The sequence below is a fragment of the Sciurus carolinensis genome, chromosome 11 (genome assembly GCF_902686445.1).
Source record: "Sciurus carolinensis chromosome 11, mSciCar1.2, whole genome shotgun sequence".
Lineage (NCBI taxonomy): Eukaryota > Metazoa > Chordata > Mammalia > Rodentia > Sciuridae > Sciurus > Sciurus carolinensis.
Window position 1 is genome coordinate 128,419,830 of NC_062223.1, and position 24,180 is coordinate 128,444,009.

General features: G+C 43.9%; 1 protein-coding gene across 3 annotated transcripts in view; it reads left to right on the forward strand.

Moving 5' to 3' along the window:
- Nucleotides 1-24,180, forward strand: part of Fli1 (Fli-1 proto-oncogene, ETS transcription factor) — a 117,258-nt gene that overhangs the window by 75,592 nt on the left and 17,486 nt on the right. For all 3 annotated transcript variants that reach the window (XM_047518568.1, XM_047518566.1, XM_047518567.1), the window contains exons 4-5: nt 4,379-4,582; nt 13,277-13,342. In XM_047518568.1, coding sequence (XP_047374524.1) covers nt 4,379-4,582; nt 13,277-13,342 — 270 coding nt within the window. The remainder of the gene's footprint in view (nt 1-4,378; nt 4,583-13,276; nt 13,343-24,180) is intronic.

The window sequence follows — 24,180 nt, forward strand, 5'->3', positions numbered from 1 at the left end:
TGCCATTCAAGATAGGGTCCCAAATTTCAGCAGAACACTGAAGTGTTGATTTCAGAAGCTCCACTCTCAAACAGAGCACACCACATCCTTTACACCAGTGGCCTGGTCCCCTAGGATGAGACCTGCTGAGACTCAGAGGCAAAGCCACCTCATCCCAAAAGGAGTCCCATGAACACCCAGACCTGGCCATCCCTGTCTTTAAGGAGGAAGGCAGTGACTGATGCCTGCCCTTCCCTTCAGGCATGTACTTCCTGGCATCTGCTGGGTTCCACCTTTCCAAAATTACAGCCAGCTCTTTCAGTTTTAAAATAGAAATAACTATATTTAACAAACGGAGTGCCTTCACACGTGTGCCACAAGTTATGTCATTATGTAAAAATAGCCTCTTTTTCCTAGGTATTGGTGCTGTTGGTTACAGAAAATAAAACCATTGTTCAATTCTTCAGTCCATTGGCTGGACACTCTGCCTGGGCTTGCAGCAGCAAGATCTGCCACCCGGACACAAAGGGAGTTTGAAAACTGCCACGTGTAGAACGGGTGCCAGGTAGTAGGAGCAAGAATGTCCAGATCTTAAACAGAGTGAATTACAGGGAGGGACTAAAACTAACCTTACCAAAATAACTCCACCAAAGAGGCTAACTCCCTCCATTTGTAAAAGTGAAAATGCAGTTGTGTCTTTGATACAGAAGATTAGACATCTCTCTGAGGTAGTCCAAAAATTTCGTTGATCTAGAGGCATGATTTTGTGATGGGTCCCTCCTTCTAAGAAAGGCTGTACCTCACCATCTTCTGGGACCACAGCCCATCCATGTGTTCTGGGCTAAACTCAGTGGGGACCAAAGTGGATAGTAGGGAAGACTGAAGCAGGAGAGGAGGGGTTTGTGGGAATTGTTCTGTACCCTACAAGATTTAAAAACTGCTCAAGTCCCTTCTTCCACAAGTGTATGAGCTAACAAAAGAAGAGGAAGAAGAACTTCACATTTGGAGTGCTTTTCAAGTGCCAGGCACTATGTAATTTGCTTTATCTACTTTTTTTTGCGGTGCTGGGGATTGAACCCAGAGCCTTGTGCTTGCGAGGCAAGCACTCTACCAACTGAGCTATCTCCCCAGCCCTATCTACATTTCTTATGTCATTTAATATGATTGGTCCCCCACATCCCTTAGGGCACCAGCTGGTGATGATTAGCCCAGGTGCATCTTCTCCCTACTCACAGACAATGAAACTGTATTGTTAAAACTAACGTGGTGGGAACTCTCAGCACTTCCCAAGGCAAAGCAGAGCCTTCCCAGGACTTTGCTCACTGGGAATCAATCTCTCCTGCTTCAGTCTAGTACCAACTAGCACAAAAAGAAAATCTTGAGGGACTAAAGCATGAGGGAATCAGATTGTCTCTGAACCAACTTGTTGGCACCATCTCATTTTGGTAGACATTTCAGGCAGGCTATGGAAAGAGGACACAAATGGTCAGACTTGTGGGTTGACCCTCTCATCCTAGCTGGTATTAAAATGCTTTCGAAGGGAATAGCACAATGTTGGACTTCAATGGGCCAAGTGAACTCTAACAGTAATGATGAAAATAGTGTAATTCATATCAAACCATTTTCAAAGCACTTCGCCTAAGGAATTCATGACCTAAGGATTTGCTTCATTATTTGGCCACCGGCTAGATCTTTAAGAATTATCCTCAGACATTTTGGCTTCCTTCTGGTCAGCCTCCTGGACATGAGGGAAAGTCTCATTTGGGCAAGTCCACAAATCAAGGCAATAAAACATTAGTGGAACAACCAATTGAATTTATGACGGGATTTTAAGACAAGTATAAACGAGCGCCCTAGTTAATCACCAGCTCCATGTTCAGATGGGAAGAAACTAGGACTAAATCATCCAGGAAAATACATTTGGAAGAGTTTAGCATGATCCAGAGTGGAAGATTTATAATTCATTGTGCTGTAGAGGGAGAGAAATAATATTGTGATAGAGCCCAAAGCAAGGGAGGAAATAATAAAATAAATAAAATATAGGGTATAAAATTGAATTTGAGGCCTTGGATACTAAAAGTGAGAAATTGGGAGAAGTGAAGGATGAAATAATATGCTACAAAATCCAACTCCCTCCAGGACATTTTTCTTTAGAATCCTGAAATGGTGCAAACGTATTTCCATTTACCAATGGTCCGTGCCTAATTGCTGCTGGAGAGTAAAAGTAAAGAAAGCAAGAAATTTATCTGAAAGAGACAAATGCATACTTGTACAATGAAGCTTTAGAGGAGCTCTGCTCTTTGGCACAAGGGCTTTGTAAGTTACAGGTGAGTCACTGAGGACTGTGAGGAGGCAAGAGGGGAGGGGTCTTTGAGGGGAGCTTCCTCTTCAACTAAGTGAAGCTCTGTGAAGACTTCAATTGGAATACCAACTCAGATTCTTACCAGTCATGGGTCTTTGGGCAGGAGACTTGAACTTCTAAGATTCCACTTTCCTTCTGTAGAATGAGGATAACCCATTTTGCTGGATTTCTTTGATAAGTAAAAATTGGGCACTTGAAGGAGCTGATGTGTCTCGCAAGCTGTGCTGTCACTGCTTACAGGGTCCTGGATTGTTGGTGTGACATGCACCCTAGCAGCACCCTGTGACCTGCGTCCCCAAATTCTCCTCTTACTAGTGTTCCCATTCCAGCTGTCTTTTGCCAGCTCCTCCTCCTCCAGCACTGCTCCCAGGCATGTCTGGTGCTGGGCACGTTGCAAAGCACACTCAGTCCCTGCCACCCAGATTCTTTCATATAAAAACCAAGGTGAAATGGAGAACCCTGTCAAAAGAGTGCAGTCAGTAGAAGATTCCCATAAAGTTCTGGGCGATGTCCTCTGGTGAGGCAATAGGACTTTGCCTTCTTCCCTAGCACTCTTTTAATCATCAAACCCAGTTCCCATCTTTGCCAAGAGCCTTCACAAACACTGGAGGATGAGTGTGTGAATTGATTGTGAGGAAGCACAGATATCCCTGCCAAATAAGCATGCTAAATAAAATAGGCCATGTAGAAGCTGGGGGTGACCCACTGCCTTGTAATAAAATTCAAGTCTCTCCTCCTCTGGAAACCTGCTAGGACCCTCCAAATTCACACTCTTCCCTGCCACTCAGGACCCTTGAACTTACCACCACAAAATCCACTGCTTAGTTATTGCTTTGCTACTATTTCATGAGGATAGGTATTGGGTGGGGGCAGGCTAAGAGTCACATAGTCATCTTCTGTGATGAGCATATTTAAGGTGTTTGTTGGACCTAATAACAATTGGTTGCCAAGTGAAGAGATGGGTTCCAGATGTGATGAGGGATGAGGAATAAGAGTCCTATCCAGTATGGAACCTGAAAGTGCATCCCACACACCCCTGGCTGAAGACTTGTGAGGGTCCTATAGTGGCATGGCCATTGTCCCTACATGGTTCATGTTCACTCACGGCTAAAAGTTTCCTGTCTTTAACACCATTTCCAATCTTAGAGCACTTAAATATCCTAGAAATGTTTGAGGAATGATCTAGTAGACATTTCAACACAGCTGTCCCCAAAAGGGGAAAACCCAGATTGGATTTATGTCAAACACTAACACCACTGGGTCTTCCAACCACGCAGATGGGATTGCAATAAAAGTGCATACATGGATATTTCTTTTCTATAACCATCTGAGGGATTGGTGTTCTTTCTCAAAATCATTAATATTCTTAAGAATACAGATGGTCTCCTTTCCAGAGACACTGGTCCCTGGATCCATGCAAATGTGTCTACTTTCATTTTGATGCCAGTATTTCTCAGGCAAAGGTTTCAATTGCCCTCCAAGATCTTTAAGGAGTGTCCTGTCAGGGGGCAGCTGAGAGCCTTCCCAGAGAGCTAAGTGGTTCAAGCAGCACCAGATGCCATGGAGTCAGATGGGCTGCTCTGAGGGGGGTCATCTAAAAGGGAACTGGCAAAGGGAGAGAGAGGAAGGGGGAAGGAAAGGGAAAAGGAGGGAGTGAAATGAAGAGGGGAAAGGGGGAGAAAAAGAGGGGAGAAGGAGAAAGAAAGAGGGAAAAAAGCAGAGAAAGATATATAAGGGGGGAACAGGAGGGAGGGTAGAAAAGGAGAGGGACAGAAAAGAGAGAGGGAAAGGAGAAAGAAAGGGAGAGAGCAAGGGAAGAAAGAGATGGAGGGAGAAAAGGGGAAAGAGAAAAGAAAGGGAGAGAGTCAGGGAGGGAGAGAAATGAGAGAAGATAGGAGAGGGAAGAGAGAGGAAGATTGAAAAAGAGGGAAGAAAGAAGAGAGAAGAAGGAAGGAGGAGAGGGAAGAAAGAGAAGGGGGACTTCTAGACTGTGTGAGCAGACTTTCCTGCTGACCTCTCCTCTCCTCTCCTCTGCAGACCCCACGCTGTGGACGCAGGAGCATGTTCGGCAGTGGCTGGAGTGGGCAATAAAGGAGTATGGCTTGATGGAGATTGACACCTCCTTCTTCCAGAACATGGACGGCAAGGAACTGTGTAAAATGAACAAGGAGGACTTCCTCCGAGCCACCTCGCTCTACAACACAGAAGTGCTGTTGTCACACCTCAGTTACCTCAGGGAAAGTAAGTGCCAAAGGCCCAGGTCTGGGAGGAAGCTCTGCTGGGGTTGGTGGGTTTCCCACAGGTCAGGAAAGGAGGTCACTGTCCTTTGTGTTAGTCATCTGGGGCAGAGGCCAGGGAGCAGCACCTTTGGGGCTGTAACCCTCCAAGGTCATGTGGGCTCCTACAGACCCTGCAAGGGGCAGACCCAATCCTGAGGTATCAATGGAAGCAAAATAAGCAATGCAGAAAAAGTAGGGTGCTGTGACTCAGGGGTGGGGCGTCAACAGAGGCTAGTTACCCTGGTCCTATGAGATCCTCATCCTGGAAGCTGCTTCTGCTCATAATTATGTAGAGATGGATGGTCTGGCTGACATTTTCCTAAGAAATGATTTAAAGTTCCCACAGGAAACTGGGTTCATGCTTTTGGGATTTAAAGTCTTGAAAACTGGCATAGTAACTTCCTCTTATCCTGGGGTCACTCTGCTGCTCCCTGACCCTGACTTACAGGCTGCTTCATGCACACTTATTTGCTAACCAGTGAGAGTAGCTCATGCCACCAGGTGCTAGGATCTACAGGAAGCTTTCCCCTGGTACAGCCTAGAGAACAAAAAGAGCTTTGCATAAGGAGAGCTTAAGAAATGAAGGGTTTATCCTATATGAGGCTCCCCAGAACCAAGTGTCCATCAGTTTGATGTGAATTTCGTTTGATGTAGACTAAAGACAGAGCAGAGAATGGGACCTGCTCTGAAAATCTCAGCCTTAACTCTTTACCAGGTGACACAGCAGTGTCACTCCCAATTCCTTTGGGGTTTTTCTGTGGCTGACATGATGGCACTAGGATGAGGGAGTTGAAGCCTGGGGCAGACAATGTGTGCCCATTTTGCAGGGGTGTCCTATGGCCAGTCCCACCCAAAGGCAGCGGGCAGGTTCGGGATGCAGTGTTGGCTGGGACTTTGAAAGACTTAAGCTTTGGGAAGGTGTTTGTTGACCTTCAAAAGCTGAGGTCTTAGTACCTGCATAGGCACCTTTCCTGATCTGGTGGCCTCTGAGTTGGTTTGCGCCTTATTTGCTTTCCCTTGCTCAGTGGGTCTTTCCCCGCTCCCCTTGTGATCTGCTGTCTCAGGACAACAACACAACAGTGTGCTGTGCGGGGGGGTGGGCAACACACACTAGCTGGAAAATTTTTTTAAATGTCTTTGGAAGTTTCCACCCGTTCTATCCCTGCGGGCTATCCGGTCACCTCTCCCAGGCGTCTGGGAACCAGTGGGTGAGAGTAGATGACGCAGTGTATGTTAGCACCAGAACAATGACCTCATGTCTGAGTCTTGCTGCAATATGAGGTCAGTCCAAGAAGCAGCAGTTTCAGAAAAGGGGCCATTTTCCACCCAGTTTCTCTAAGCTTTGGATGATTAGCCTCTTTCTAAGGATCTATATTTCCCAGACTTTAAGTGTTCATGGAATGATGGGGGAAAGGGTCTTTGAACAGAGTTGTGCAATGATTTAGACAGGGCAGGGGTGGAGGTGGGCATACAGAAGGTGAGCAGGAGAAGGAGAGGCCAGCAAAGCAAAGCACCAGGCGAGTCTGTCTTTCTGCCCCTCCTAGTATCAGCTGTGGCAGGAGTTTGGGATTCCTGACTCTTTCCCTTCTTTGTGGGAGAAGAGATGACAGCAGTGTGATATTTATATCACATAGGTCACATGATATCACTTATGACTGATATGATATGTTATGATATGTAGCATCATATTTATGTATAATATAAAGGGCCTAGTAATTTTCAGCTCTATTAGAAAGAACTTTGTTGGGAGTGTGTCCAAGTACATTCAGTGTCAGTAAAGGGGAAGCCCACTCAGGTCATGGAACCCATAAGTCTGGTTTTCTGACTGGTCTATAAACAGCCCAAATACCCTTAGTACTTCCTACCACCAAGAACCTAAGTCACAGGCACTAAAGTAAGACAAACACCTGTGGCTCAGAAGGCCCAAGAATGTGAGGAGGTGGCACTGGTGACCCTCAGGAGACTTTCTACTTGGAGGAGGGCAGAGGCAAGGGTGAATAGTAAACCAGTAGTGAAAAAAGTGGGGGGACAGAGCTCGAAATTTGGAGGCTAAAACATGGCATGAAAAAGGGATTTCTTCTAAGAACACATGTGCATCAAAGAAGATGCCCCCAAAGCAATCAAAATACAACATTTCTAGAAAGGGGATTAATAATAGAGCAACTTTCAAAGTTGAGAGGAGATGAAATCAAGTTTGGCTATGGAAGACCTTGAGAAGCACAGGACAGATTTCCAGAACCTGGAGGATGGTTGGAACAGCAATGCATGATGGGAAAGTTGCTCTGGTATTAAAGGCTTATCGTGAAAAAAACCCAAGCAGTGCTTATGATACGAGCTGGAGTGAGAGAGCTCACTATAAGGTGACCTGTGTATCGACATAAAAACCGTGTCTACTGCCAAAGCAAAGACAGGTATATCAAGTCTAAAAAAAAAGAAAGCTTGCCCCAACATAGTGTTATAAGAGCCTGTTGAGGAATCTAACTTGAATCTTCCTCATTCGTGTTACTTCCGCATTGGTGTCTTTCTGGGTCCCTCTAGTTGGATGGTGGTTGGCTGCTAGGACATATGCAGAAGGCCATGTGCCAGTGACAATCAGCTCTCTGGATTGCTGCAAACTCCCTCAGACTGACCAACCTGTCTTCAAACACTTTATAGTTTTTCCAGACTGACTTCCAGTGGATGATTTGTGCTTAGGAGGGAGGCCAGTCCTTGAGGAAAAGGTTAAGTCAACTGAATTGAGACAAGGGGAAGGGGAGCTAATTCCTGTGTCTTTCATCTTGTCCTTTTGTTGGAGAGGGGGACTGAATGCAAACATTTACGCTTTAGCAAGAAATGGAAGGAAGATAGTGGAGATCCCAGATGCAGATGGAAGAAGTGCAGAATTGTAAAGGATAGCCATGAGAGGACAATTGGGGACCAGAACCCATGTGTGGATTGTCATAGGTCAACAATCCAGAACTAATCTTTCTGGATTGTACTAAAAAAAGGGACATCTTGCAGGATAAGAAGATCTGGCATCAAATTTATACTTTCACAAAGGTGCTTGACTGTTTATTCTGGTTGTCTGGGGAGGGGAGCTCTACTTTTAAATTTTAAATGCCCGATTTTGAATTTAAAGATGAATTTTCCAGGATGAGGAAGAAATAGCAATGTTCCAAGTCCCTCAGGCTAGGATTTATCCAGACTACCTGGAGGTGCCTGTCTTCACATTTGGGCATTTTGACTGTCCCAGATAAAGTGACTTTGTAACACCACCCACACTTGAATTCAAGGACTGAGAGGACTGGGTCTGGTTAGGATGCCTCCAGTTCTTGGGGTTATTCTAAAATCTCCGGGACAGGCCAGCATCTGCCCAGGTGTCATTCACTTTACATAGACAGGGTGCCCCCTAGTGGACACCAAGTGGACCACTCTTATAATCCCCATTTCAAAGCCAAAGCAACTGAGGCCTGCCAGTCTTTAGAAATTGGTTCAAAGGCATTAAGCAGTGAAAAGTCCCTGTCCTGGTCTCTAAGATTCAGGCCTCTGAATTCCCAGCCTGCGACTTGCCCCCCAGTCTCATGTTACTGCAGATGACAAATCTATCTTGGTGGGAGAGGCCTGGACCCAGGGTCAGCAGCAAGTCAGCCTGCACCACGCTTGCCTCCTCTTCCCAGTGTGACAGTTAGCCTTACTCTTCCAGGGCTTCCACAGCAAGGGCCAGGCCACTTACCCCACAGTGTTTTCTGTTTTTATTTGTACCAAGAGATAAGTGCTTTCCAAAAAACTTTCCTGTGGCCTCATGGAATGAGGCAGATTAAGCCAAATCTATCCCCCACCAACCCCTCTCTCTTCCCCACAGAACCCCAAGCTCTAGACTTGATTGGCAGCCCTACCAGAATCTCTCCCAGACACACCCTGGGGCCAGAGGCTGTGTTTGCAAAAGGCAGGCTGTGGGAAATGAGATTGGGCCCCTCGACAAGGCTGGGACCTGGCAGTTCAGCTTCAGGACCACTGGGGGGAGTTTGGGGATGTCCCAGAGTCCAACAGCTCCTAGGTGGAGGGGACAGCCAGAAGCAGAAGGAAAAAGATTTCTTTTGTTTGGTTTGGGTTGGGTTTTCATTTAACAAACGAATTAGGTTTATATGTCTATCTGGGTCTGACCTAAGAAACTGTGTTTTCAAACAGTGGCGGCTTAAGAGAATGAAATATATTGTGTGACAGGGAGACCACAGGAAAGGTATCTATCTTGACTCCCATTTTTAATTTAAACTTAATGGAAAACACATTTTGCGTTTTGTAGTATTCCCACCTGTGACCTCAGATGGTCGGGCAAAGGTGATGGACTGGGGCAATCACGCTGGTGAAGAATTATCCCTTCCAGGTCCAAGTTTGACCAGGAAAGAACAGGATTCCAGCAGGACAAAAGGCCAGATCACCCTGGACTCAACACTTGGGCAGGCCTGTTGTCTAGAGCAGAGTCCTACTGCCCTACCCCGCCCCCTCCATCCCCTCCCACCCTCTCGCAGCCAGAACCATTGACTGCATTGCACAGAAAAGGGAGACTCGACTCAATGGGCTGACTATGAGGGGCGCTGGTGGATTCTATGGCAACAGGGAAGCCCAGACAAAGGCTTTGGCATTGGGACGCTGCTCCAGGTGTCTCCCATGCTCCAGGTGTCCCAGATGAAAAGTAGTTTAGGCAAAGGGAATATGGAACTGAAGGCAGCCTGACCCCCAGGGGTGGGAGGGCTGCCCCACACCTGCAAAGCTTCACAATGCCCATTCCCATCTCCTTTCAGATCCCAGATTCTGTATCCAGGGACAGATGGACCCCAAAATAGAAAATTACCTTTTCCTCATGCTCTGGCTTTGGGAAGGCCATTCCAATCAGCAGCAGTTGCTTTGTGCTTTTGAGAGCAAAATGTGTCCTGAATAAATAAATATATACCTGTGTATATATCTACACACATACACATATGTACATACGTACATACTCAAATAACCAAGTAAACAAATGTTCTGATTGAAGTATAACATACAGAATATTGCAAATATTACGAGGGCACACTTGGGGGAATTATCACAAAATGTTTTCATTTCTCCTCTAAGCACCACCCACCCCCGGTCATGGAGTAGAAAAGAAGATCCTATTCTGTCTCTCCATCACTACTAACTCTCCTCCCCAAAGGTAACCACCACCCTGTCTTTCAACAGCATACGTGAGTTTTGCCTGTTTCTTTGATTTAGCCTAAAGGCTGCAGGAGCTGGTGGACTGAGGATTTGTAGAGAGATCAAGATGGGGATCCTGCTTTCTACAACTTTTGGCTGTGTAATCCTGGGCAAATAACTTGACTTTTTTGAATGTTGATCTCCTCGTCTGTAAAAGAGGGATCAATGTGATACTGGCTTTTGCATGACTCATGCAAAGACTAAGTGAGAGAAAAGAAAAGTGTCTGGCACACCATACAGGGTCCAAAAGCATTGGTTTCTGTCTTTCCTATTCTAACCTGTTGACTCTGAGAAGTGAGGGTCAGGAAACCTTAGGAGGTGATCGGCATGCTAGGCTGACTCCAGGTCAGCCCAGAGAGATCCTCAAAGCAGGAGAAACAAATTCAAAGCAACTAGGAAGGGGGCCAGACTCTAGGAAGGACTTTCCTGCATCAGAACAAGTTCCCTTAAGAGTGTCTGTGCCATCCTCTGTATCTTGAGGCTCTGATAGAAAAAAAAAAAAAAAAAAATTAGAGAGAGAAAGGAATGTGTGTCCCTTTGGAGAGAGACCAGAAGCCCCTGGCCTGCCCCTGTTCAGGAATGAAACTTGAACCAAGAACAATCTTTGGGGCAAAACCCTTTTCCTAGGTTGCCATGAAATATGTATTTCATGCAAGCTTTGGAAAGGTTACACGACCCTTTCTCTTGGCTTTCTGGGATTTTCCTGTGGAATTCACGTGTGCCCAAGGAAGAACTTTCACCAGGGGGGGAAATTTAATAAATGTGGTTTATCTAAGATTCGTGCTCTCGGCTAACTTTGCACTAATGACTCAGGCATTTTGCTCCTCAGAGACCATCATTTTTCTTTATTTGCTCCAGCAGTGAGGTTTCAGCCTGAGGGAGAGAATGTCGGGGACAGAGATGCAGACATTCTTTTATTCCTGAAATTCTTTTGAATTCCCTTGGAACGTTTGATTCCATTGCTTAACCTCCTTCCAGTCACAGAGGATTATTTCTTATTGCAGCAGAACCCATTCATAACTCTGATTTCAGAGGGTAAGACCAAGGCTCAACAAGTTCTGGTATAAAGGGTTTTATTGTATGTAATTGTGGTGTCTTGGAAGACAGGAAATAAAAATAGTAATGACAATAGCTAGCATTTATTGAACACTTACTATGAACCAGGATCTATTCTGAGCACTTCACACACAGGATTTTACTTAATCCTCGAAACATCCCTATTAGGAAGGTTGTTAATCTTTTATACAGTTGAGGGGTCTGTGGCTCAGAGAGATGAGATAAATTGATGGAGGTCATAAAGTTAATCAGTGATAAGAAGCAGGTCTAATTTTAAACTCATTTGCATAATGACCTCCCCAAAATGAAGTTGTCCTATCCCCATTTTGTCTTTGATATTCTTGAGAACGGAATCACCAAACCATAGCCGGTTGTTGGTGTTGCATTTGGGTGACAGTGTCTATAAAACGGTCTCCACTTACCTGCACTTTGGCATATAGCAGTCTCCATATCCCTGCCCCACTCCTGGTTTGGGACTAGAACTGTTTCAGGACTAGAAGGAAAAGTCACCCAAGCTAAAAGTCATATGTCCTAAGCAGTTGGAAGATTCTTATAAAATCCTGTTCCTCGTGGTCTGGTCTGGTAAGGCTCACAACTTCTCTGAGGCACACAACCAAACGCCCACAGCTGGGCGAGGCAGCAACTCTGCTTCTGCTTCCCCTCCATGACAGAACTAAAAATAGGTGTGTCTGACAGCCCGTTCCCAGCCTGGCACCCAGTCAGTCCCCTCAGCCACAAGCAGCAGAGGAAAGGACTGTTCAGAAAAACTTTCTCAGCCTCAAACACATGTGTCGAGCTTATGGTATCCTTTGTAAAAGCAGATCCTAGTCTTAGTTCTGATGGCTTCTTAAAATTTCTCCAGGAGAATTCTGACAAGAATTCCCCAAATGCTTAAATTTTACAAACTACAACTCTTGCCTTCCATTGAAACAAGAGAATAAATCTCGTTTTAGGAAAGAAGGGAGATGTATTTTACACGTAGCAACAAAAACTGACATCCCTTCAAGATGCCGCAGCTGGGCCTGGTACTGAATAAGTATGCATCAAAGTATCATCTTAAAAGACTGTGTATCAGCACCCTGGGATGACAGGAAGCTCAGTACCTGGATTCTCATGTTTAGTTATGTTCTCTTAGACATAGGAAAAGGGAAGCAGAAGTTCCTACTTATATTACTACCATCCTACCCCCGTTCCCAAGTCCCAGAGTCCTCTCCACCAATAACGAATGTTCAAGCACCTGGTTCCCACCTGTAAAAGGACCTGCATGTACAGAAACCCAGAGGATACGTCAGGAAGGACGAGTACCAGTTTCTCCTCCAGGGTGTGGCGAACTACAAGCTGTAGATCAAAAATCTGGCCTTCAGATAAAACAAAACAAAAACTAAGAAGAATGCACAAAGGAGACTGCATTTAGTCTATAAAGCCTAAAATATTTTCTAAATGGTCTTTATATAAAAAGTTTGCCAACCCCTGCTCTAGTGCAACCTCTTCATTTTTCTGATGAAGAAATAAATCAACATCTGGACATGTGAAGTCACTTACCCACCATCAGTCAGTGAGTTGGTAATGGTCCAGCACAGACCTAGGTAGAATGATTCTCAATTCTGTTTCTTCCATGACGTGGTCATGACATGGTGCCCAAGAACTTCAGGGTATGAACATGGTCAACTCAGGAGGGCGTAGACTTGTTTCCCCAAAAAGTAATCTGTTTTGACTTACTTTGGCCCAAACTTCATAAGCTATCATACTCCTGCATGATTGACTCTAAGCATATGGGTCACTTTAGCTTATTCTTGCTCTCTGGAAGTCCTCTGTCCACTTTCAACAAAAGAATAAATCTAGTTTTAGGAAAGAAGGTAGAACGTATTTTACATGTAGCAACAAAAACTGACATCCCTTTAAAATGCCCTGACAGGGCCTGGTACAGAATAGGTATGCATCAAAGTGTAATCTCCTCCCTTCCATGCCATCTCCTACTCTGAATCACAGAGCAATGATTTGGTTTTAACCTATATTAGTCAGCTTTCCTTAGCTGTAACAAATACCTGAGATCATCAACTGATAAAGAGAAAAGGTTATTTTTGCTTACAATATCAGGTTTGCTTACAATATCAGTCTGTGATCCATTGGTCCTGTTGCTTTGGGCCTGTGGATGAACATCATGGCAGGAATTCAGGCTTCCTTCATGAGTGGGAACAAAAAAGAGAAATAGGAGGACAAGAGTCCCAGTGTCACCTTCAAGGGCACATCCCCCAGAGACTTCAAAACCTCTCCCACGGCCCCGCCTCTTCAATTAGGTTCTGCCAACTCCCAATAGTTCCCATACTGGGAGCTGAGCTAGATTCAAACTATGGTGTAATCTATGTCTTTTTTTCCCTTTGCTTTTCAGGTTCACTGTTGGCCTATAATACAACCTCCCACACAGACCAGTCCTCACGATTGAGTGTCAAAGAAGGTGAGTCTGTTCTCCCAAGCAATTAGAATTTTCTTCAGTGCCAGATGTCCAGTTCCATACTGTTAAGTTTGGGTGGAATACTTCAGGTCTGCACACCAACTTCCTTGTTCCACTCAGTCTTTTCTAGCATGCAAGACAAGAAACCAAAACTTTCCTCGCTCATGCCACCAACTGCAAAGCTACATTGAAGAAGGTTTTAAATATCTTGTAATTATATCAGAAAGATAAAACTTGAAGTTACTATTCCATAAAGAAAATGTGTTGTCCTTGGAATGAAATGAATACTTCTTACTTTCAAAGCTGAAAGTTGGGGGTTTTCTTTTCTGAAGATAATGAAATAAAGATTTCAAGGATTTTAGCACACCCCTCTTTTAAGGTTTTTTTCCCTCATAAAATTTTAGCAGTATCAATTCATGGTTTGAATGGCGATTTGAGGATTTGATCTAGTCTGGTTTGGTTTGATTTTGTTTGGTTTGGTTGAGAGAGAAAGAAATCTGTCTCAGCAAATGATTTTTGCCAACAAGGATTTTAGCACCCATCACGATAGCATTTCTCAGCATCTTCATCAAATAATGTCATGAGGATTGGTCCAGATACTGTGTTAAATTTTAGTCACTAAAACAAGTGAATAACTCATGGTTCCTGATTAATGGAGGAAAAAAAATGTGAACAAAGAGTTATTAGAAACCAGAGAAAGAGTGAGAAAAAAAAATCTTCCTATGATAAAAGAAAAATTCCTCAGAGGAAAGGCTCTTGAGTGAGAATTTTCAGAACGACAGGAGTATGGCAGCCACATTCTCTCTCTCCTCCCCTATTTTCTCTTTAACTCATACCTGTCATCATATAGAAGAAAGGCAGGTTTCAATGTGTGTTGCCTATTGGGTAGAACGGCACAATGTTTCAGAGATGCACAAGGCTCTTCTGAGGGAAGAGACCATTCGGTTCAAAATCTTCACGGGGAATGGAGGAAACAGACCCGAAGAGCCCCCATGTCTTGCTCAAGATTTACATCTCCAATCGCACAGGACTTGGTGTTCACAGTTAACGATTCATAATTTGACAATGATCAGAACATTTATTTAATGGAAGAAATACAGAATATAATGAATCTGCTTTTAAACATTGGTGTTTTTCAACTGTTCCCTTCTCTCCTACTCCACCCTGGGCCAGTCCTGCTTCTGCCTTTACAAATCAGATCTACTGAATCTTGCCATGAAAACTGAAGTTGTATTGATGCATTCTGCATCCTAAGCCAAACTTGACTTGATGACCTATTTTAACAACATGTTTCAAATGTCTATAAGAGAGAACATTCATTTTTGTGGCAAATACATTTGAGGTCAGGGAAGCATTGACTTCCTTTAGGAAAACCACTCCATCCCCTGAACCTCAGTTGCCTGTCAAGTGCAGGGGTTGAACTAAGTCAGTAGGAGCCTAGCCTGATGTGGGAGCTCTTATTGAGTTTCATTTACTTATTAAGTTTCATTTCATTTGCAGATTTGGAGGGAGAGAGACAAAGGAAAGGAACTATTGGAAGGAAGAGGAGGAAGGAGGGAGGGGAGAAGGGAATGAAGGAAAGATTAAAGAAGGGAGGGAGTGAAGGAAAATTAAACTTTCCAATTGCTAAGTGAAGGTTCAAGGTTACAACCTACAGGCAACTGACAACCTCAGAATGTACTAGCGAGGCTCTGAGGCAGGCAGAGCCAGTGGGGGATTTAGTAATACTGGGCTTAAAATACAGGTTCTAGTTTGGAAACTGGGTTAGGTTAGTTGATATGTGTTGTTAACCCACCCCTTCCTCTCTAGGGTGTCAACCCTCAGCCTTCTTCTCTACCTGCAACACTGCATCCCTGTCTGTCCCTGGGCCCTTTTGTATTTGGGGAGCACATTTGTAAGGCTTCTGCCTTATTCAGGCTGATTGCAGGAACAGCCCACTCTTGCTGGGTAGCAACCCCTCTTCTGAAATGAATTAACTGGAGTATCCAGGCAGACGCATGCAGCCAGGGCCTCATTCAGGTGGTGCTGGGCATTTATCTCCCAGCATCAGCCCTGGCCTCTAGAGTCGATTAAGTCTGGGCTTTGCAGGTGCATCTTTTGTCCCCTGTAAAGCTCTCCACTTGAGCCGCCCTGCTCCGCTATCGCCTCCCCCCTGGAGAGATGGTCTGAATCTGTCTGAACGACCCAGCAAGCCACAAAACAAAGTGCATTAGCAAGACAAAGCTTACCAGGCTCCTCTCTCCCTCCCTTTCACCCTCCCCCCACCACCTCTCCATCTCTCTTCTCTAATAGCTATGTTTATTTTTTAAAATATTAAATGGAAAAAGAAAGAGGAGCCATCCTGCAACCTTGGCTCCATCTTCTTTGAATAATACACATACATAGTCCCCAAAGAAACTCAGAGTTCAGCAAAAGCACCAGAGCCATGGGGTGTGGGGGGTGCGCGCACACACGTGCACTCCACAAAGGGCAGGTGCTGGTATCAGGCCAAAGCAAAGAAGTTGAGGAAACAATGTCTATTAATGTGTCTTCAAAGAGCTTATCAAATTAGAATGACTTTTTACTTTAAAATGGCATAATCACTCTTCTAGCTTGCCTTTTTAAAACATAGCTGCAATCGCTAAGGGTTACTTGTGAAATTTAAGACTTGGTTTTAAAACTTAACTTATAGCAATCTGTATTATCTTGCATTAAATATTCTGGGGCTATGGATCAGACCCAGTTAGAATAGAGGTGCTCTCCCCATCTTTGGTCATCCAAGATAATGAACTTAAAAAAATAAATAAATGAGGATGGAAGTGACCATTGCCCATTTGCCAGAGTAGGCATATGGTCATTTCTACAGGACTTTGGAAAACAGCGGACACTTTTGTGTGCTTTTCTTTTGAGCTTTGCATCATCCCTGTGAGTTAGTTATTATCATCTCCATTTTGTAGGCAAGGAAAGTGAGGTGTTGTGATATCAAGTGACTCATAGCTTATTCAATGGCAGGGTTCAAATTCTGATTACAGAATTAAAAGTCCCTCAGTCCCTAAATGTTGATCTCACAGAAGTGAAGCAGAATAGTGGCTATGAGAGACGGAGAGACCAGGAAAGGTGTGGGGAGGAAAGATGGAGAGAGGATTGCTGATGCGTGTGGATGTGGTTGGAGAGGAGGAATAGCTTTTTATGCTGTATGGCACAGTAGGCTAACTAGGGTTGTAATCAATTGACTGAATATTTCAAAATAGCTAGTAGAGAGGATTTGGAATATTCCCAATACAAATAATGATAAATGTTTGAGGTGATGGATGTGCCAATTACCCTGATCTGATCAGTGCACAATGTATATCATATATTGACTACACAAACACTTGGAGATCTTCGGCGAATACTGAGTCCTGCATATATTGATTACATAATTCCACTCATAGAAGACGCTTAGAACGGTCACATTCAAAATGATGGAAAGTACACGGAGGTTACCAGAGGTTGCAGGGAAGGAGAATACTGCTGAACTGTACACCTAAAAGTGATGGAAATCATAAAACTTAGATCATGTATATTTTGCTAAAGCAAAAAAAATAAAAAGTAAAAAATAATGAAACCAGGCCCAAACATGACCAATTAATTCTAATCTCTAAGGGTGCCTCTGAGGCCTTGGAATTTGTTTTTTAAAGTTCTCCAGGTTACTCCTGCCTTGCAGTCCAGCTTTATAGCACACGGACACACCAGAAAAGAGGGTAAGGAGACAGACTCTTCTCAGAGCCACCCCAGGTGTTTTTGGAGATACACTGGGATATTGATCTTGACCTTGTCTGTCCTCACATCATCCCTAACCAAGGACCTATGGATATATTGATAAAGACAATATATCCATAGGGGTGAAGGGACCACTTGAGCATGCTTAGTTTTTCCACTGCTGTCATTGATGATGATGTACTTATTATCAATTTTGACATCTTTGTATTCATATAGCACTTCACTTCTCAGAAATCCCCTTCTGCTATATCCCTATTTGGTCCTTTAAAAGGGAGATATTGCATTGCTTACTTGATTTTACAGGTCACTGAGGTTCTAGAAGTTAAGGGATCTATCTGATATTTAAGGCCCCAGAGCTACTGAATCTGCACTTGCTTCTCTCAGGTTTTCCAGGATGTAGAGCTGAGCGTGTCTGCTCTGATTGCAGGTCAGAGCTCTGTTTTTCTGGGGAAACCCAGCCCGGGGGCCTTTGCAGTTGCTCAGCTGGACTAGCAGTAGGCAAGAATCAGCAGATGTCTTCTTCAGCGCTGCTGTGCACGCCTAAGCCCTCATTTCCTTAGCTCCTCATGCCGAATCTGTTTAAATACCTCTGACTCCCCAGAAGATAGAGGATATTGAGCTCTTTGTTTATTAACTCCTGGAACTCATAAACCCGCCAAGGACCAGCGGTGCACTGAGCTGCTAGCCCCAGCCTGGGAGCCTTTCAGAACCTGCTTCTGAGTCAAAAACCAAAAACCGCGGCCCACTGAGGGTAGATCGTCTGCCTGCAGAATCACCATCACCAGCAATTGCCTTAGCTAATGGATATAAAGTCTGTCTCTACGTGCTAAGGATGGAAAGGAGCCGGAGGAGGCTGGGAAGAGGGGAAGCAACTACCTCTCTGTGTTCTCTATAGTGAATCTAACCTGCACTGAAGACCAGGCTAACAAGAGCCTGCTTCTCTTAAAAAGATTTCTTTGATGGCAGGGGTTGTGCACATACTAACAGCCCCGCTTTTGCAGCCCTTTATTGATTGCAGGATGTTTTCTTGTCTATTAACTCATTGATGCCTAGCCCCTCTGCCATCCTTGAGATGGCGAGGCTACTATAAGGCTGCTGCTGTTATTATTCCCATTTCTTAAAAGTTACCCCAGATCTTGGGTGTTCTTTTCTCCCTCCAGGCTGTTTCCCACATTATTATCTCGACATATTTAATTCAGGCATCTGACAGCATCTTAAAGATTCTTTAATTAATGCCCCAATTTACCAAGGGCAGGTGTTCATCTCATATTCCAATATTACAGCATATTAAGAACTTGGGCTCTGGGCTCAGACTGTGACCCAGACCCAGGTCCTTATATTGTTCTGCCTCAGTTTCCCCATGTATAAAATGAGGATAATTGTAGGACCCCTTCAAGGATGATGTGGTTCTTATAAATCAGCATGATATCTGACACACTCAACAAAAATTATAATAAGGTGTTATTATCTAGAGTAAAACTTATAATAGTAACTAACATTATTATTGCAAAAATATAATATGTTTGATGGTTTACCAGCTGCTAACATTGTGAAGGACCATAAATTGGTCATTAAGGGCCACGCAGGATACTAACTCATATGTGAAACAACAGGGTTGTTTAAAAACTTATTAGGGAGAAACACCTATGAAATAGGAATAACAAAACTGCATGAATCAAATATAAAAATGCATACTACAGGCGAGAAGTCCTCTGAGGATACTGAAGGGAGAAAAAACCAGTAAGTGCTAAAGTTGAACATCTACTAAAACATGCTTCTCCAAACCTTTTATATGACAGAAGAGATCTAAGACCAGAGAAAGTAGGGGTTCAGCTGAGGTCCCACAGGGAATAAAACAATTATATGTAAGTCATGCCTGCCTGATCTCAAAAACTCAGGAATCTGAATCACTCTGGACCCAAGCATTTCAGATAAAGGATATTCAATTTCTATAAATATATTTATACAGTGACAGGTATTGTAGATCTCTGGTACACCTTAGTCAGGAGCAGACCTAAATTCTGGGAGTCATGCCCTCCTCTACCTCATTCATTCATTTATTCATTCAGTCAGCCATTCTTCGTATATTAAGAATCTACTTAGTACAGAACACTAGGCTGAACCCTGAAAATATAGTGAGCCCCGTACTGATCCTCAAGGGGCTCCAGTAAAACAGATAGGGAAGGAAGGAAAGAAATACTGTGTGTTAGAATATGGATGATATATCACCAAATTTTTCCATTCTCCCCTGCACTTATTTTCCAGTGGAGGGGTCCTCTGTGGTTTGGGGGTCATGGTGAAAGATGGAGATCTCTAGAGAAATGTAGTGTGGTAGAGCTGGAGATGGATAAACAAAGGAAAGGGGGGACACCAAAGAAACCAGCAGGTGTGGGACTGGGTGCATATGTGGGCATCACATATGGGTGACTGTGTCATTTTCATGTTGGATCTTGAAGAAGAGAGCGCAGGTGAGTCCCTGTGAGAACCAGTAAGGTCCACCAGTGACCTGGGCCTGAGGAAGAGAGCCTGGAGGACCTAAACAACAGAAACTTCCTAGGAACTGGGAGATGGAGTAAGGTTAGCTGTCACATTGTGAGACAGGAAGCTCAGCAAATGAGCGAGGAACCAGAGATTTCCCTCAAAATCATCAACACCAGAGTGGGCAGCGCAGCTGCAGCAAGATTGGTGGTGAGTTTGTAATTGTTCAGGCAAGGTGATGGGCCCTCAGAGCTTTATTAGCCTTTTCTACTTTTAGGTATCTTTGAAATTTTCCATAACTTTAAGAACGCCTTGAGAAGTTTTGTTTTGATGGGGGAACAACGAATGAGCAGAGAATCTTGGTTTCTCTATGTACCTTAAAGATGACACAGTGAGAGAGGGCAACGTGTTTTCAGATTCAGCACTTTGGGAGGACAGCATTCGGCAGCATAGAGTGCATTTGTGTGTGCGTGGGAAGGCAGTGAGTCTAGCACTCAGGGCAGACATGGTTATGTGTGTATGTATGTGTGTATGTGAGTGTGTGGCCTTGTGTAGCTCAGAGATGGGGAGATCAGCATGGAACATGTGCACCCAGAGGAAAAGCCCTGTAATACTGTGAGGTAATCTCCTGTTCTTTTCAAGGAGTAAACAACATCTCCTGTGTAGCAGGTTGTGTGACTGTACAGGCTCCGACTACATCACCAGCATGCACTTAAACTGTGAGGTATGGAGACCTCGCTAGAGAGCCTGCTAAGAATTTTGTCATTATATGTTTTTCCTTTATGATTAAATACCCCTAATCCATTTTTAGCAATAGCAGGGATGGTTGCTGGATATGTGTGTGTGTGTGTGTGTGTGTGTGTGTGTGTGAGAGAGAGAGAGTTGTTCCTTTGGTCCAAAGGCAAGATTTATGATTATGGAATAGACAGTAGTTTGCTCTCTCCATTTTAGTTTTAAAAATTGTTTTCCTTTGGAATTCCAGAGCTAATGTTTTGTCTGCTTTCTATCTAACTCTCTTTGGAGAGGTGTGTGTGTGTATGTGTGTGTGTGTGTGTGTGTGTGTGTGTGTGTTTTCTTTCTTCTTTTTTTTTTGGTTTATTAGTTGTTGTTTTTTTTTTTTTAATCACCAGAAAGAGAAAGAGAGAGAGAGAGAGAGAGAGAGAGAGAGAGAGAGAGAGAGGGAGAGGGAGAAAGAGAGAGAGACTGGAAACAAAGAATCCTTGTCTCTAAGCCCTAGCAGGCAGGAAACCCCAATCCCAAGGGAATTTATCCAGCCAGCCCTGTCCCGGAGTCAGACTCCAGCTCTCTGAATTCAATTTGACAGCTTGTCTGGGACACTTTCTAAGTAACCATTATCCTTCCTTTCTCTAAGTAAAAGAACTGTTATTCCTTTCCGTGGGTGTGCTGTGTGCACTGTTATTGCACACGTGTGGTTATATGGTGACGGGGACACACTTTCTCTAAATTATTGGAAACAGTTAGCATGTTTTCTAAGACAAGTGTAAATTTGTTCCAGGATAATGAGGCAAAAGACTTTCAGTATTAGCCATTGCCTCGGTAGAGGCAGGCCTATTCCAGCAGAAGAGGAATTTTGTTGGGGTGTTGCGTGTATACATCTCATTCCTTTGAGAATTCCTTTGAAACATACACAGACAAAAATACCCTCCAATGACCAGTGCCCTCAACCTCTGCATAGAGTGACAGATGATAATTTTGAATAAACATGTCACTACACATTTTATTGTAGCGGGAACTCAAATGTACACTCACATCCACAGCAAAGCAGAAGTTATGGGGGTCAGACAGGCACAATGAGAGGTGACTACTAGAGTTCAAAGAGGACCCCACTCTGCCTGGGACTGGGGCCACACCAGGCCCTGCCGACTCTTGTCACCAGGCTGGGAGGGACTTGCACAGCCACCCTTCCAGTCTGTTTGTATTCGAAGACCATCCAGAGGCAACTCTGCAGGATCTGTAAAGGCATATATGCCAGAACAAGTTAGATGACCCAAAGCTTAGAGATGCCACAGCTTTGCCCAATAGGATTTTTTTTTTTTTGCTTGTTTAAATTCTGACCAAAAGATTTGCCCTTCAAATATGAATCGATTCCTGTAGTCTATCTGTAAGTATGATTTGGACTACTTCAGCATTCTCCCTTTGCCTAGTATACCCTTCCTCCCCTGCCTCACCCTCACACCTTCCTTATTCTAGGAAGCCACACACACCTTTAAAGCTCCATTCAGATGGTGTTGCCTTAATTACAGTTCCATCAGCTCCTTCCCCAAGGTGCTTTGCAATCAATTTCATTTAAAAAATGAGGGCTGAGGGTGGATAGTAGTTTGATAAATCAAATTGTACACTGTCCCTCAAATTCCAGGCAAGCAACCCTCTGTCCTTGTAAGCTTCATAGCCCTGTGGTTCTCAAGGAGGAGAAAGAAAGGAAATCAGAGTCACTTGGGGATGCATCTTAAAGACACTTGCCAGGATGTTGCAGGCACCTATGCTGCCTCACCCTCCTTCCTGCATAAATTCTGCAGTGTACCTGGTAGGTGAAAGAGCAGGCACAGCATTGGAGCCGAGCACCTGTGTTCTTAGAATAAGCAACTTCTGCAGTTTCTGAATGTTCTCCACTGCATCATTGAGAGCCAGGGCTTTAATCAGCACTTAATGGAGAAGACTAGCTCACATCAGCACCTTCCTGCCACCGTAGATCTACTTCTTCTCCCCCATGTACCAGAAGGCATCGGGTCCCTGGCAACATTCCTGGCTACTCAGAAGTCCCCATGTAGACCTTCCTCTCTCCTTAGGCTTGTCTTTAGTCTTTATGCCTACCAAAGGGGTTCTTAGATGCTCACCGGAGAAATAAAGGACCTGACAGGTACCCATTTGCTCTGCAACGTCAATGACAATGACAATAAATGCATGAGCCCTGATGCGTTTTAGTAAAAGAATGTGGTTTTGTGTGAGCTTTGAAGGGGTGAGAGAAAGGTTCGAGGTGGTGGAAAAGTAGTTGTGGGTTACTTGGCTCCCTGAGCAGGCTTCCAACCAGACGCAGCCCCAGGACTACACCTCCCACATGGAGAGGCAGGGGCCCTCAGACTGTGGTGCTCAGCGGGCTGGAGCTCTAATACACTGATAGACTCGTTTTTCAGTGGTGGTTCACACGTGCTAAGTAGACCTTCCAGGTTTCGCATTCCTAATTCATCTCTAGACTCTGGCCAATGACTATTTAAGTCCTGCCATGTCTACCAGGTTTCACTTTGACTTGGGCTTTCTTCCCAGTCCAGATGACAAAGTTAAGACTCAAAATGAAATTGGCCTTAGTTAACATAGCTGTATCAGCACTGCCTCGTGGTCTGACTTTGTACTAAAAGTGGCCCCTAGTGGCTGTGTTAAGGAACAGGGGTCCAAAATACCTGGGAAAAAAGGATGGGTCCACAAGTGTTCCTGATAACCCACTGGTGGCCACCTCTTCAAAGAATATCCTAAACATGTTCTGCCTGTGTACTGATCTAGAAATTCCATAATAGGGAGGTTGTTTGTGGGCAATGGTTACTGGAAAGTACAGGCGGCCCTTCATATGCAGGGGTTCCATGTGCACAGATTAAACCAACCGTTGACTGAAAGTATTTGGAAGAAAAAGTACATCTGTACTGAACATATACAGACTTTTTCTTTGTAATTATTCCCTAAGCAATATAGTATGATAGCTATTTTCATTGTATTAGGTATATGAAAAATCCAGAGATGACTTAAGATACATGAGAAAATGTACATAGAATATGTGCAAATACTACACCCTTTTATATCAGACTTGAGCATTTGTGGACTTAGATGTTTAAGAGGGGTCTTGGAAGCAACTCCTGAGGGTATAAAGGGATGACTATATTTCTGAAAAGTTTGTGTAGTCCCATGTTCATAAACCAATTTCTATCTATCTAGCTAGCTAGCTATCATTTATCCATCAACCATCTATGTATCTATCTGTCTGTCTGTCTATTGATCTACCAAATATCTATGTGGGGAAAAAGAGACAGAGGAGCTTCTCTCAGACTAGTCAGAAGTACCTGGGTTCAGGATCTTCTAGTGAAAAGTCAAGGTATACATAACATCATTTGCTATTTTCATTTCAAAACCTTTCCTAAGCTCTTTTCATAAATGTAACAACTTCCTTTCTTCAAAGGAGTCACAATCTAAGATGGTGGGAGCTCACTTATTATGAAATATCCCTGTGAGAGAAGATAAAGTCTTTGAGAAAGAAATCCTGGGGCTACACTAACCAGGGATGGGAATGGTCTGTCCCTCTCTGGTCTTTGGGATCAATAAGCTCCCACGCAAGAGGATGTCTCTTTAGTAAAGTTTGAATTTTTGTCAGGCATAATCTAAAGAGACTATGATAACATTAAGTGGGACAATTACTTTGTCAAAATCCAACACCCCTTTCAATGCCTGATTCATTCCTTCAGCCTCAGCTATATTTTCCTTATTCCTTAGACTATAGTCTCTTCACTGAACTCCCCACATCCATAGCTATTTATGAACCTAATTACAGATTACCTTATAATCTCTAATTGTGAATTTTGTCCTGTATTCTTTCTTCCAGTTCTGTAGATATCCTGTAA